The sequence below is a fragment of the Phyllobates terribilis genome, unplaced genomic scaffold (genome assembly GCF_046119375.1).
Source record: "Phyllobates terribilis strain yellow unplaced genomic scaffold, ASM4611937v1 Scaffold_3__8_contigs__length_932513732, whole genome shotgun sequence".
Taxonomy (NCBI): Eukaryota; Metazoa; Chordata; class Amphibia; order Anura; family Dendrobatidae; genus Phyllobates; species Phyllobates terribilis.
The window spans coordinates 837338166-837351373 of NW_027362763.1; the positions used below are offsets into that span (position 1 = coordinate 837338166).

At 40.1% G+C, this 13208-nt stretch overlaps 1 protein-coding gene across 3 annotated transcripts in view; it reads right to left on the minus strand.

Annotated features, from left to right (window-relative positions):
* Positions 1 to 360: 360 nt before the first annotated feature.
* The window catches only part of RIN2 (Ras and Rab interactor 2), a 175333-nt gene continuing 162485 nt past the window's right edge, over positions 361 to 13208 (minus strand). For all 3 annotated transcript variants that reach the window (XM_073672468.1, XM_073672467.1, XM_073672466.1), the window contains 4 exons: positions 12777 to 13082; positions 12009 to 12140; positions 6171 to 6334; positions 361 to 5973 (listed from right to left, as the gene is read on the minus strand). In XM_073672468.1, the coding sequence (XP_073528569.1) occupies positions 5641 to 5973; positions 6171 to 6334; positions 12009 to 12140; positions 12777 to 13082 (935 nt within the window). In that variant the 3' untranslated portion in view covers positions 361 to 5640. The remainder of the gene's footprint in view (positions 5974 to 6170; positions 6335 to 12008; positions 12141 to 12776; positions 13083 to 13208) is intronic.

Sequence of the window (13208 nt, forward strand, 5' to 3'; positions counted from 1 at the left end):
AACAGCATAAACAGAGAAAGGAGCTGGTTTAGCTATTAAATGGAGCCAAACTGCTGACACAGAGGGGGAAAACACTCTCCTCAACAACGGAACCAACACTGATGTTATGTAGATGTTGTAGCTGAGGCTCCCATTCATGTCAATGTTTTGGGGGGCCTAGTAATGTGTTAAAAGGGTATTAAACTGTTATACTAAATAAAACTCTATGTATAAATAATGTATTGCAGATATATAGATAGTGATGACATATTGTGGTGCATAATGTGATTGACAGGTACTTGGCCCATCTTTCAATGAAGCCACTCCACCTCTGTGTTTCTAAAGACGCATCCACACAAATGTAAAACATAAGTCCACACATATTATCAAACCACATAACCATTTATTATGTGCAAAATACATACATTTCACAATACAAATAAATCCAGAGAAGACTAATGTACTAAGATGAGCATAAAAGATCACATCGTCTTGTTCCGGAATACAAAATGAAAAAAACGTTTCTTGTATTTTTTTTTTCATTTTAATACACTCTTTGTTCCTTAATTTTTTTTAACCTTTTATTTATTTTAAAAGCAACCTACATAAAATGAAATAACTTTAAATAATTAGTGTTTACTTTCATGAAGTCATATATATAAGTATCTTGTACAACCTAACAGAATCACGGGGTTTGTACCTGCAAACCCTTTTCAAGATTTCTCTCCATAACTCTGCCATTGTCTGGGCCAGCAGACTAGTACAGTACTGTTACATCACAATATTATATCTATCAATGCCATTCACTACATTCTAGTGCTCGTCTCTACTCTCATCTGTCCAGTACATCCGAAAACCTTGTCACTGCTGCCAATAAAGGACTTTGGTTGGGGAGTTAAAGCAGATATATTCAGATTTCTTTCCTCCAAATTTCATTGCTACCGACTATTTGCTGGTGCTGCTTCACTTGAAGAAGTTTCCTAGTTATGGGTGAGGAATATCTTATTTATTATAAAATAAAAATAAAAGCCAATTTCTGAAACACTTTGTGCTTCAATGCCTCCATCTTCAAGATCTATGCTTGCTGTTAGAGAACATAATCATTCTTGTTACAGAAAGCTGCCTCTGATACAATTAACAGTATGTTTTCATTCTTTGACATCAAGCAGCAATCTTGAAAACTATATACTATATACTCAAAGTATACTAGACTGATTTTACTACACAATTACACAAAGCTGGATAACCTCCTATATCTTTAATCCAGTGGTAGATATTCATTTTAGTCTTTTTTTTAGTTCCTAAAACAGCAAGGTATATCTCTATCTATCTATCTATCTATATATATATATATTCCCTTATATATACACATACATATATATATATATATATATATATATATGTATATATATATATAATCTGGGTTTACTCATCTATGGAAATGTTATAATGATGGTTCACATTCTTATTAAACTGTATTAAGTTTTCTGGCTGAAATATCACTTTTTAATACTGAGCCTCCTAATATTACCCTAAAATCAATACAGTATTTATAACTAATGGTGGCTTGTTTCCAGTGGTCAGAGACGGGCCTAGGACTATATCGTTCCATATATTATCACTTTATCTACAATTAAGAGTTAGCCAGACTCGAAAAGCGTCAGATATTTTTTGTGCCCATGCTACTATTTTAATAAAGTTACAATAAAGACATTTTTCCTTTTAATTTGCTTTGTTAGATTGGAAAACTTTTTTTCATCACTTCGAACATATACTATCATACTTGGTTTGGCAGCCTGATATGTCCCATAATCCCAAAAAGTGGAAATTTTTCATAAAGGCAACATAAGTAATGTAGGGTTGTAGCTAGGCAAACTATTATTTCATTTTAGATGGTGTTACTACTTATACAGGACCAGTCACTTGCCATAAATCTGTATTTTTTTTACCTGGGGGTAAATGCTGTTGTTTCCCTGAATCTGGCATTGGTATCTGTTCCTGTGTCTCTGTATTTCTGTGGTATGGCTCCCCCTTCTCTGTAAGTAAATCTAGTCTTATTAACCAGATTAATAACCCTCAAATCTTCTCTATAGGAGTCTTCTTGAGAATCACACCCACCTGGCTAAAAGAAGGGGCCATATCTCAGTAACAGAAAGGCACAGGAAAATACTGCCAGGTTGAGGAGAACAGTGGCATTTATACCAAGTAAAACAATTACATATTTATGCCAAGTGACGAGTCCTCTTCACATGCAGGTTCACCCATTAGTCCAGTCAGCCATACATTACAACTATTGATTGGAATATCTACCCACTTTATGGGGGTGCAGAGGGTTACTAAAGAGGGTCATGGCTTTCTAGAAACAGCATCACTTCATGGACACTGTGTAGTATTGCAGCTCAGCGACACTGACTTATATAATGGCTAGCTGTTATACCAGACAAGCCCCACGGATGAGAATAAAGGCCGCCATACACATTAGACTAATGTTGGCAGAACCTCCTAATATCGACGGTTCAGTGTCTGGAGGCGCCGGATAAATGATTGTCGGGGAAGATGTTGATCGAGCATGTCCAATTTCAGACTGCTGATCGCTTTGTTCACCCGGGATTAAGCCACAATGACTGCCGGTGGCTTTCTCAAAAAGAACACAGGCTGAATGAGCGCTCCTGTGTATGGGACAGACGGCCAAGATGACTGTTGGCCGAATGATCGTCTGAAGCATCGTTGAGTCAATAGCCATCTAATGTGCATGGCTGGCTTAAGGCTAACCTTTTTTTTACAATCTCATAAAACCGAGGGTTTGAAGATCTGGAGCTTTGGAGATAAACTGAGGAAATGCAATTTAGTTTGGGAGCACCTGATGGCATCCATTGGCATGAAAACCAACTCTGCACCTGGCAACTTTACTTATGTTTGTAGGCGCCGTTAATGGCCTTTGATGAAAAAGTGAATGGTTTGGAACAGAATAGCTTATTGTGGGAAGGACAAAGCATGGTATCACTGGGAAGGCAGCAATAATACATATTCAGTTCATAGCTGAGATGATTTACTGTCTTAAAACCGGATTGTCAGCGTTCACCTGCTCAACACCCCATAAGTAAATGAGAAATATGGCATTAACACTTATTTTAGTAAGTTAGTCTTCTTCTAAATGAGCTAATGGAGCAATAGCTCTGACTTCAGCCAAATCAGCTCATATACAACCATCTCTTCATTTACCAGTCGTATTTCACTTGCACGTTACCCCTCTATAAGATCTTCCCGGCAGAAGACGGGCTGCACTCTGTAACAGACTCCTGGCAGCCGAGACACAAGGAAGACACATAACTCACGTACATGAAACCCTTCATACACCTTAATAAAGGGACGCTGCCTGTGACAACTCGTTTATACACCCATTACAACATATAGAAGTGATGCTCTAGAGCCAGCAAGAGATAACATGTTCTTATATATTAAATGTTAACTACACATGCACATTGATCACTTATACCTAAAATACACAGCTTTCCTGAAACTGTCATGAATTTCTAAGAAATATATCTAAATGAAAAACTATAGCACTTTTTTATGATTTTTTTTTATATTAACCTTGTAATCATACTGTGATGCACTGCATCTAACAGTGTAGTCAATCATCGCTGGACAATGAGATACTTCCAGCGATGCTTTAGGCATTTTAGTGTCTACTGTATAAATCTCACTCCACATTAGGTTTCTGCTCATTGGAGTCGTGTTGGGATGTTGCACAATATTACAGTTTTTTTATGCCAGTATCTTAATAGAACACTATAAGTAAAACACATATCCATTCTGTCAGCCTCGTGCAGGGCCTGAGGGTTTCGCAGGGCGTACTTCTGCTTCCTCAGGGGATGCACTGTCCATAACACAGTGTATCAGTGACTGTTACACCTAACGTGACACTGACATCATATGATACCCAGTGATTATAAGTGATGGCAAGGAAACTGATTGTTCTTAAGAATATAATATCTATATAATCTAGTACCAGGGGAAGGGATTCCAGAAGCCCATCTGTTTTAGTAGATGTGACACCTACTTGCGAACTTTACGCTAATGCCAATGGCACTTAAAAATTCATGAAATGTAAAAAGGTTTCCTTCCATGAGTGGTCACAACTCAATAAGGGGAAGATGTCTTCAGGACAGGTTCCTTTAAGATTAAAATATCTGTATAATAGTCTTAAAACCACAGCCACTATTGGGTCTGGAGGATTCTTGTTTCTAGGAACCGGTAACTGCAGGAAGGTTTTTTTTATGGACTAAACAGAAGCCATATGGACACTTTTGGCGGCCTTCATCAGGTAGGCAGACACCTATAGATACAATGGACACATGAACAAGTAGCTTTCCTAGCACATTAAGAACAGCCCAAGACGTTTTTTTGAGCCCTCTTAACTCTGCAGAGTGCCTACGTGGGTTCACGGAGGATGAGGCATATATGGCACAAGCTTTACCAGGCTTTTTAGAAGCATTTAAAGAGTTCAAGGAGTGGGCCCAATGAAACTCACTATTTCTGTGTTTTTAGGGCACCTGTAATACTACCTAATATGAAGGGGCCGGTCCCGAGAACTTGATCCCTCTAAATTAGAGCTTACAACCCTAAACAACCTACCTCACCATTTTCCTATATGCATCATATTCACCATTTATTGAAATATGACACTTAAAAGTATGTGCGATGTGTCAGATTACAATATTAAAATATTTCAGATTTTAATGACGTGAAATAAATGTCTACATACTAACATTAGGATTGCTGCCATGTAATAGTGGTGTGAGATATCCTCTTTGGAAGCCAGAGAAGTGCTTTGAATAATGTGCCATTGGTACTAAAGTGGATGACGCTGAGCGTTTCACCATCCTATCGCCCAGTCGGAGCTGTAACCAGAGCGGCATACATTGGATTGGAAGTCTCGGTATAAACCTTAATAACTAGTACTGCCTAGTGACATCACCAGTGATGCACGGGATCCAATTTACTAGTTCTTATTGACGTCTACATTGGAAAATAGAAGTTAAAATAAGTCACACAGACTATAATAGCTGCTTATAAAACAGGGAGTCACTGTCATAAAAAAATACATAATATATACATCATACAAAAGACTCCACTGCCAGAGTATATTACAAAATAACAGTACAGCTGAGGACACGGCCTTCTTCCTCGGGACATTTACGTGTATGAGAGGAGTTGTTTTGTGTATTTAACGGACAAACCCAAATTCAGTGCCAACTAATTCTTTGAACAAGATCATCCTCTCTCTATTCACCTTTCTCCAAGACTATAAAAAACCCGTTTAATAAAAATGGTAATATATACAGGCACAATGCTTCCGTCATTCCATAGACTATGGCAACATCACATAGAGGAGCCAGTCACTACAGTCTTGAATATTGTCTGGCGCTCAACAAGTCCAACGCTCCAAACTTTTGTCAAAGCCCAATGACATACCCGATCCAGGATACTTGAATATTGAAAATCTACTTCCATCGTGATCTTCACGTGACCACATATTGACTACTAGTATACACTGCCTAAGTGTTCAGTAGCAGACAATGCCCAACGGAGCTAGAGCCCACCTCAATAGGCCTACTCGAGTGCAAATCTAACCGTCGTGGAGCTATCATACAGCTTCTAAAAATCGGCATCATCGTCATCGTCTTCATCATTGTCATAGCTGATGATCCCTTGGAGATCGTTATTGATGCGCTTGTACACAAAATGAAAGACTTGGAGGTTGGGTCGACTGTGCAGCTCGGCTTTGATTTTCTGCGGGTAGGTGTCCTCGCTCAGCTGCTGCCAGGTCTCGTCAATGTAAAGGAAGAGGCCGTAATTTTCTGGATCCTTTACGTTAAACCTCAGGGCACACATCTGGCATAGGTCATCTGTGGTGGTATAGGGCTTAACTATAAGCGTCTTCCCTGTACATCCGCTGTCCACCTCCTGCAGGGCCACCCTCAGGTAGTTCTGTAAAACAGCACATGGATAATGACAATTACAAGAAATAACACTCATAATAAATTAATAATTTGGAATCATTCTTTCTAAAGGCTGATTGGCTTTTATGACTTGGTGGTGGATATGTCAGCATGCTCTGAAACTCTACAAATTATCATTGGTTTACTCTTAAGATACATAGAGGACATGGTCTGCCAGGGTCATACCTGAAAGTCGTCAATGGATGGAATGGTCCTATTTGCAGTCCTCCTCTTGTGCCATTGTTTTAATGTATCTCTGGTCTCAGAATTTAGTAATCGTGCGGCCTGTTCCTCCTGGAAATTCTTTATCAGGGATAGAGCTCCATACGCACTTGTCAGGTAGTAGCCTCCTAGAAGTGAATTGATACAGAAGTCACATTAGAGATGTAAATTCAGTGCCACATTGTCAGGTTGTAAAAAAAAGTCACACTATGTATGTTACAAACTCATAATTAGCTCTTATTTACATGAACCTTTTTAGATAACACTTTACAACTTTTTCTGTTCCCCCGTTTCTAAAGGTTTCCTTCTCCCAACTTGTAATAAAAGTCCCTTGATAAAATCTGGTGAGATCCCCAGTGATCTGCTGTAATCAGTGGGAAAACCTGGCAGCAAATTTTCAATTTCACTGCAGCACCACCACAAGGACAAGCATTGAACATATTCAAATAAAGGGGTTGAATGAGTAATACAAGGCAAGGATGGTCCTCCAGAGTAAGGGCTCATTCAGATGTCAGGGAGTTTTCAAAAAAACAATCCGAGTTTCATCAGTGTTTTTGACCAGAGTGTCAGCAGAGTTTGGTCGGTGTGTCGGATTTTACCATCAGAGTTTGGTCGGTGTGTCGGATTTTACCATCAGAGTTTGGTCGGTGTGTCGGATTTTACCAGCAGAGTTTGGGCGGTGTGTCAGATTTTACCAGCAGAGTTTGGTCGGTGTGTCGGATTTTACCAGCAGAGTTTGGTCGGTGTGTCGGATTTTACCAGCAGAGTTTGGTCAGTGTGTCGGATTTTACCAGCAGAGTTTGGGCGGTGTGTCAGATTTTACCATCAGAGTTTGGGCGGTGTGTCGGATTTTACCAGCAGAGTTTGGTCGGTGTGTCGGATTTTACCATCAGAGTTTGGTCGGTGTGTCGGATTTTACCATCAGAGTTTGGTCGGTGTGTCGGATTTTACCATCAGAGTTTGGTCGGTGTGTCGGATTTTACCATCAGAGTTTGGACGGTGTGTTGGATATTACCATCAGAGTTTGGTCGGTGTGTCGGATTTTACCATCAGAGTTTGCTCGGTGTGTCTGATTTTACCATCAGAGTTTGCTCGGTGTGTCTGATTTTACCATCAGAGTTTGCTCGGAGTGTCTGATTTTACCATCAGAGTTTGGGCGGTGTGTCGGATTTTACCATCAGAGTTTGGCCTGTGTGTTGGATTTTACCATCAGAGTTTGGGTGGTGTGTCGGATTTTACCATCAGAGTTTGCTCGGTGTGTCGGATTTTACCATGAGAGTTTGCTCGGTGTGTCGGATTTTACCATCAGAGTTTGGGCGGTGTGTTGGATTTTACCATCAGAGTTTGGACGGTGTGTTGGATTTTACCATCAGAGTTTGGACGGTGTGTTGGATTTTACCATCAGATTGTGGTCGGTGTGTCGGATTTTACCATCAGAGTTTGGACGGTGTGTCAGATTTTACCATCAGAGTTTGGGCGGTGTGTCGGATTTTACCATCAGAGTTTGGGCGGTGTGTCAGATTTTACCATCAGAGTTTGGTTGGTGTGTCTGATTTTACCATCAGAGTTTGGGTAGAGTTCATCAGTTTTACTCATATGAAAAAAAAAATTGATGGAGGGTTCACAAGATTCTCATATCAGACAGCCTGTGAAAACCAGACTGCACATGAATGGCATCCGAGTGCTCTTGGGATATTTTCATGGATCCATGAACTTGCATTAGGGAGTTTGCCTCAACACTCAGATTAATATTAGACAAGTCTCCGTGATTTTGTGTGGCCGCTTGAACTGATGAAAAAGCCAGACCTGTGTACTACGCCATAGACTATCATAGGTAGGAGTGCTGTCCATGAAAACACATGGATAGTGCTGATACAAGAAAAACTGATACGTGAATGAGCCCTAAAAGACACTCGTGGTAATCACTCTCTACTTCAACCTAGAAAAAAATGCAGATCCTCCTACTTGAACTCCCTGACAAGAGCACTTGAAAATGGGTTTCCTAAACTGGACATCCCCTTTCTTTTCTGAAGTGCAGAGCAGTATGGGATGAAACCATCCAGACCTGTTGTAGTCAAAGCATGTGAAAACATAATAATAATAATAATGATGTAATGTGGAAATAATTTCACCTTTAATATTCCATGATATCATAGGTGGGGCCAGCAAAACTGGTCCTACTAATAAGCTGCACTGCCTACTTTCTACATTGCTGCTGCATTATTGTCACCGAGCTTGTAGGTGTGGAAATCACCATATTGTCATCACCATATTGTCGTCACCAAGTCACATCACCATATTGTCATCACCATATTGTCATCACCATATTGTCGTCACCATGTCACATCACCATATTGTCATCATTATATTGTCATCACCATATTGTCGTCACCATGTCACATCACCATATTGTCATCACCATGTCACCTCACCATATTGTCATCAGCATGTCACCTCACCATATTATCATCACCATGTCCCATCACCATATTGTCATCAGCATGTCACCTCAACATATTGTCATCACCATGTCACCTTACCATACTGTCATCACCATGTCACCTCACCATATTGTCATCACCATGTCCCATCACCATATTGTGATCACCATGTCCCATCACCATATTGTCATCACCATGTCCCATCACTATATTGTAATCACCATGTCACATCACCATATTGTCATCATCATATTGTCGTCACCATGTCACATCACCATGTCCCATTACCATGTTGTCATCAGCATGTCACCTCACCATATTGTCATCACCATGTCCCATCACCATATTGTCATCACCATGTCCCATCACCATACTGTCATCACCATATTGTCGTCACCATGTCACATCACCATGTCCCATTACCATGTTGTCATCAGCATGTCACCTCACCATATTGTCATCACCATGTCCCATCACCATATTGTCATCACCATGTCCCATCACCATACTGTCATCACCATATTGTCGTCACCATGTCACCTCACCATATTATCATCACCATATTGTCATCAGCATGTCACCTCAACATATTGTCATCACCATGTCACCTTACCATACTGTCATCACCATGTCACCTCACCATATTGTCATCACCATGTCCCATCACCATATTGTGATCACCATGTCACATCAACATATTGTCATCACCATATTGTCATCAATATATTATCATCACCATATTGTCGTCACCATGTTACATCACCATGTCCCATCACTATATTGTCATCAGCATGTCACCTCAACATATTGTCATCACCATATTGTCATCACCATGTCACCTCACCATATTGTCATCACCATATTGTCATCACCATGTCCCATCACCATATTGTCATCACCATGTCCCATCACCATATTGTGATCACCATGTCACATCACCATATTGTCATCACCATATTGTCATCAATATATTGTCATCACCATATTGTCGTCACCATGTTACATCACCATGTCCCATCACTATATTGTCATCAGCATGTCACCTCAACATATTGTCATCACCATATTGTCATCACCATGTCACCTCACCATATTGTCATCACCATATTGTCATCACCATGTCCCATCACCATATTGTCATCACCATGTCCCATCACCATATTGTGATCACCATGTCACATCAACATATTGTCATCACCATATTGTCATCAATATATTGTCATCACCATATTGTCGTCACCATGTTACATCACCATGTCCCATCACTATATTGTCATCAGCATGTCACCTCAACATATTGTCATCACCATATTGTCATCAATATATTGTCATCACCATATTGTCGTCACCATGTTACATCACCATGTCCCATAACTATATTGTCATCAGCATGTCCCATCACCATATTGTCATCACCATATTGTCATCACCATGTCCCATCACCATACTGTCATCACCATGTCACCTCACCATATTGTCATCACCATATTGTCATCACCATGTCCCATCACCATATTGTCATCACCATGTCACCTCACCATATTGTCATCACCATATTGTCATCACCATGCCCCATCACCATACTGTCATCACCATATTGTCATCACCATGTCACCTCACCATATTGTCATCACCATATTGTCATCACCACGTCCCATCACCATACTGTCATCACCATGTCCCATCACCATACTGTCATCACCATATTGTCATCACCATGTCACCTCACCATACTGTCATCACCATATTGTCATCACCATGTCACCTCACCATATTGTCATCACCATATTGTCATCACCATGTCCCATCACCATACTGTCATCACCATATTGTCATCACCATGTCCCATCACCATAATGTCATCACCATGTCACCTCACCATATTGTCATCACCATGTCACCTTACCATATTGTCACCACCATATCACCTTACCATAGTCATCACCATGTCCCATCACTATATTGTCTCAGTCTAAGTACTAGGATAGACCATAAATGGTAAAATTCTGAGAAATCATTTCTAAATCTAGTAGGAGATGATACAGCACAGGCATCTTGGGACACATTAATAAAGAAGCTGTTGTCAACAGTTTATCATCGGTGGTAAGGACACATTTTTTTATCACATGTGCCGTATTCATAAGAAAAGTGGTCGTTGTTTTATTCCATATCTTGCTTATTCTGACGTGCTAGATGTTTCCAGATCTGTACATGGGTGTAATGTCACTTTGTTATCTGTAAGTGGCAGGCTATTTTCGCTATGGCTTTGATTAGACGTGTCCAGGAAGCAGGAGGAGGCTCCTCGGTTATCTCAGACATACAGTACAACTCCCTCCGCAGCATGGAACAAGTTACTAGAACCTGACCATAATAACATAGGAATTCTGCAATGGAAAAATCATGTTGTACAAAAATATCACTGGGCAGCGGAAAAACTTGTGCAGCATATTATTCCTCTTCAGAAAACTGGTGAAGACCAATAGTAGTATTATATATTATTATGGCTATTACTAAACCATGTTCTTACATTTCATTTACACATTACACGGCATTTAGAGGTAAAGTGACTTCACTCTTTATAAAGTGCCAGATATAACAGAGACTTCTGCAGAAATGACCGCACGAGAAATACATGTATGCCTTTTAAAGGGGATAAAGAAACTATATTATTATTTTTTTAATAATTAAAATGAGGTACTGATCAATTATATTAATATTTTCTTTTTCACTTTCTAATTTTTCTCTGTATACGCTTATGGGGTGACTGTCATGCCTGAACCACTGTTAACAGCATTTAATGATAAAGTTTACAGCAGCCACATGGACATAGGAAACAATAGACAGGAGATGTTCATTGACTCCTATGGGGGGGTTAGAGAGTAAGTACACCCCTAAGGTGGCGCCCCCTATAGAAAGAATCCAAGTACATAAAGAAAGGAGTATGGATATTGGGCTCTAGTGGGCAGCACGGTGTTCTCCCCGTGTTTGTGTGGGTTTCCTCTGGGTTCTCCAGTTTCCTCCCACACTGCAAAGACATCCTGATAGGGAATTTAGTACGCTGAAAAAAGAGAATGGACAGCACCTCCAAAAACATAGGGAATTTAGATTGTGAGCTCCAGTGAGGATAGTGCTGATAATTTCTTGTGGTGTAATATAATGGCACTATATAAGGAAGCATAATAAATAAATAATCCGACCAGGAATAATAACCAAATGGATTGAATTGGAAACAATTATATAAAAAATAAGTTTAGTTAATCTTTAAGCAGTAGGACATTTTCTGATAACACATTCTCTTTTAAAATATATTGTTCTTAATATTACAGTCATCGTGATTATTCTTTTTCCACCCATACTTTACCTTCTCCATGTAGCAGAGTTGGGTCCAGCAGTTCCATCATATATTCAATTTCAGTGTCAATTTCCAGCATGTCGCACTGAGCGATGACATAAGTCAGAACTGGCAAAAAGTCATCTGCGCCATACATCCTCCCTGCCAGGGACATAGGAACCAACAATTACTACTGATATAAGTGAATACAATGGCAAAAGAGTCGGATCTACAGTTTTACCAAATTATATATATAATATTTAGATTTATTAGTGCCTTCTAACTAGTCCTTCCTGAAAATGTTACTACTAGCCACCTCTATTATAGCAATGTGATCTAGTCCTGTGAAGTTAATTCAACCCTTTCTGACTTCATATTGGACCCTGAGCCTCACCCACACGTCCTTATTATGGCTGCTTTACCACCTCCAAGTTCTGGGCAGCCATATGACAGTACCCATAGAAGTGATGGGGCCGAACTGTACACCTGTTTGCGTCAGATTTCATACATGGTGTGCCCTATAGGATATAGTATCATTAAGGCTCAGTAGAGTCTCTCTGTGGTGACATAGAGTCTCTGCCGAACGCATCATCCTCAGTGCACAAAAACCTTTCTAATAAAACATGCTGCCCTCAGCAACTTAGCTGATGAAACCTGACTGCGGACGACCCGATCAGACCATCAGCCATAAAAAAGGGAAGCAAGGAAATACTAATGTCTGAGGAATTTCCTTCTTGCGCCTGTTTTACTTATCAACCCTACTAACGGGAAATAGGATGCAGTGCGGAAGATCTGTACCTGAGTTATTCTCCATACACGTATAAATGAGCTTGCAGATTCTCAGTAACAGCATCACTTTCTTCTCTGGAGAATACATTTTCTGCATGGTGGACAACTTGAATCGGATCTTTTCCACATCTACCGCCTCTGGCGTAGGGGTCAGAACCCCAAGTTCCTGAGGAGTCCTCCTCCTAACAAGCAAAAGGTTTTCCTTCAGCTGGCTCCAGGATCCGTCTACTGTGCGGAAGTTCTTCAGCATGTTCTCTATGTGACCTTTAAGGGGCTTTAAGATACATTTGTGCATGGCTTTCTCCAGGACGGCATCTGAAAAAGTAATTGGAGCAGGTCAGTGAAAATGACAGAAACAGAGGCAAAACCAACACTGAATATACAGAATCAAGGGAGCCTATGGGAATTACCAAGCAATCATTCAAGATATTGGTGACATCA